A 1,288-nucleotide genomic window follows, 5' to 3' on the forward strand; every position below is an offset into this window, starting at 1 on the left:
TTTTCTCTTCTTTTACCCTTTTCTTGATCAAGATTATATACCAAAAAAAATATATACATTAAATTAAAAAAAAATGGATATTTCCTTGAGTTACACGAATCTGAAGACAGTAACAATAAGAGCACCCATGATCATGATGCCAAAGAAAGTGGCTAGTGTACTAAATTTGAAGGTGAAGAAAAATAATACCATTTCATGCAGATCTAATCAGTATTTTGAGACAATGCAAGAGAATAATAAAAAGGTCAACTTTTATGAGTTGCTTTCTCTAGAGACTAAGAATGTGGAGTTGGGAGACATTAAAAAGGCTTACAGGAGTATGGCACTTCAGTACCACCCTGATGTTTGCCCTGACCCCTCGGCCACCACACGATTTGTTGAGCTTCAGAAAGCCTACGAGACACTTTCTGACCCTGTTTTGCGTCGAATGTATGATCACGAGTTGAGTTTGGCTCTGTCTCATGATCATAATGACTTAGGGTTTGGGTTTGGAGTAGAAGGAATGAGAAGATCGTCACCCTCGTCTATGTTTACTAAGCAAGTTTGGGAAAACCAATTGCGTGGATTGAAGAGAAAGTCTCAAATTCGGATGAAGAAGAGAAAGTGTTAATTATTTTGACTAATTTATTATTATTATTAATTTGATAATTGATAATTGATAATTAAATACATATGCTTATAAATTTATAGTATATGATATTTAATTATGCCACAATATTCTTTGTATTCATCGAAGTTCATAAATATTATTATGATACTTTTCTTAATTCTAATGATAATTGATCACTCTATTCGTTTCTAATAAATATAATAACGCTTATAAATATGTGTGACTCAATAAATTATAATTCTCTTAAACATTAAGTTGTTTGAAATTTTGACCATATACCAACTGATCAAGTATATTAAGTTTCTGCATTGGAATTAATACATATGAATTGTGATCCTGTAAAAGGGTAAGAAGATATCATATATCAGATGTGGATTGTTTGTATAGCTATTGCCCGTATTGTGTAGTGTGTACATATTCGTACGTACAAACATAATATTGGAGAAAGCTTATAGTTGTTTTAATTAACATTTTTTTTGTGGATTGGATGTTTTACTTTACTTTGGTTTTGAAGTTGTATGTTTAATTAACGCGTTGACACTGGGCATTACTTGATTAATTAAACGCGAAGCCGGCTTTGGATTAACGTCTTATATATTTTATTGTTATTATTTTTCTAAAAAAAAGCTTGAGTTAAGAGTACACAATATATTAAAGGGCTGCTAAAAGGGAACGACT

General features: G+C 31.2%; 1 protein-coding gene across 1 annotated transcript; it reads left to right on the forward strand.

Annotated features, from left to right (window-relative positions):
* Positions 1 to 790, forward strand: LOC115714795 (chaperone protein dnaJ 20, chloroplastic). The gene has a single exon (XM_030643546.2). It carries the CDS (start codon positions 74 to 76, stop codon positions 608 to 610), a length of 537 nt encoding a protein of 178 aa, XP_030499406.2. The 5' UTR covers positions 1 to 73; the 3' UTR covers positions 611 to 790.
* The last annotated feature ends 498 nt before the right edge of the window (positions 791 to 1,288 follow it).

Source organism: Cannabis sativa, chromosome 4, assembly GCF_029168945.1.
Source record: "Cannabis sativa cultivar Pink pepper isolate KNU-18-1 chromosome 4, ASM2916894v1, whole genome shotgun sequence".
Taxonomy (NCBI): domain Eukaryota; kingdom Viridiplantae; phylum Streptophyta; class Magnoliopsida; order Rosales; family Cannabaceae; genus Cannabis; species Cannabis sativa.

Bases quoted from the DNA above. Each gene is read 5' to 3' on its own strand.
- LOC115714795 (XM_030643546.2), top strand. From the start codon at position 74: ATGGATATTTCCTTGAGTTACACGAATCTGAAGACAGTAACAATAAGA.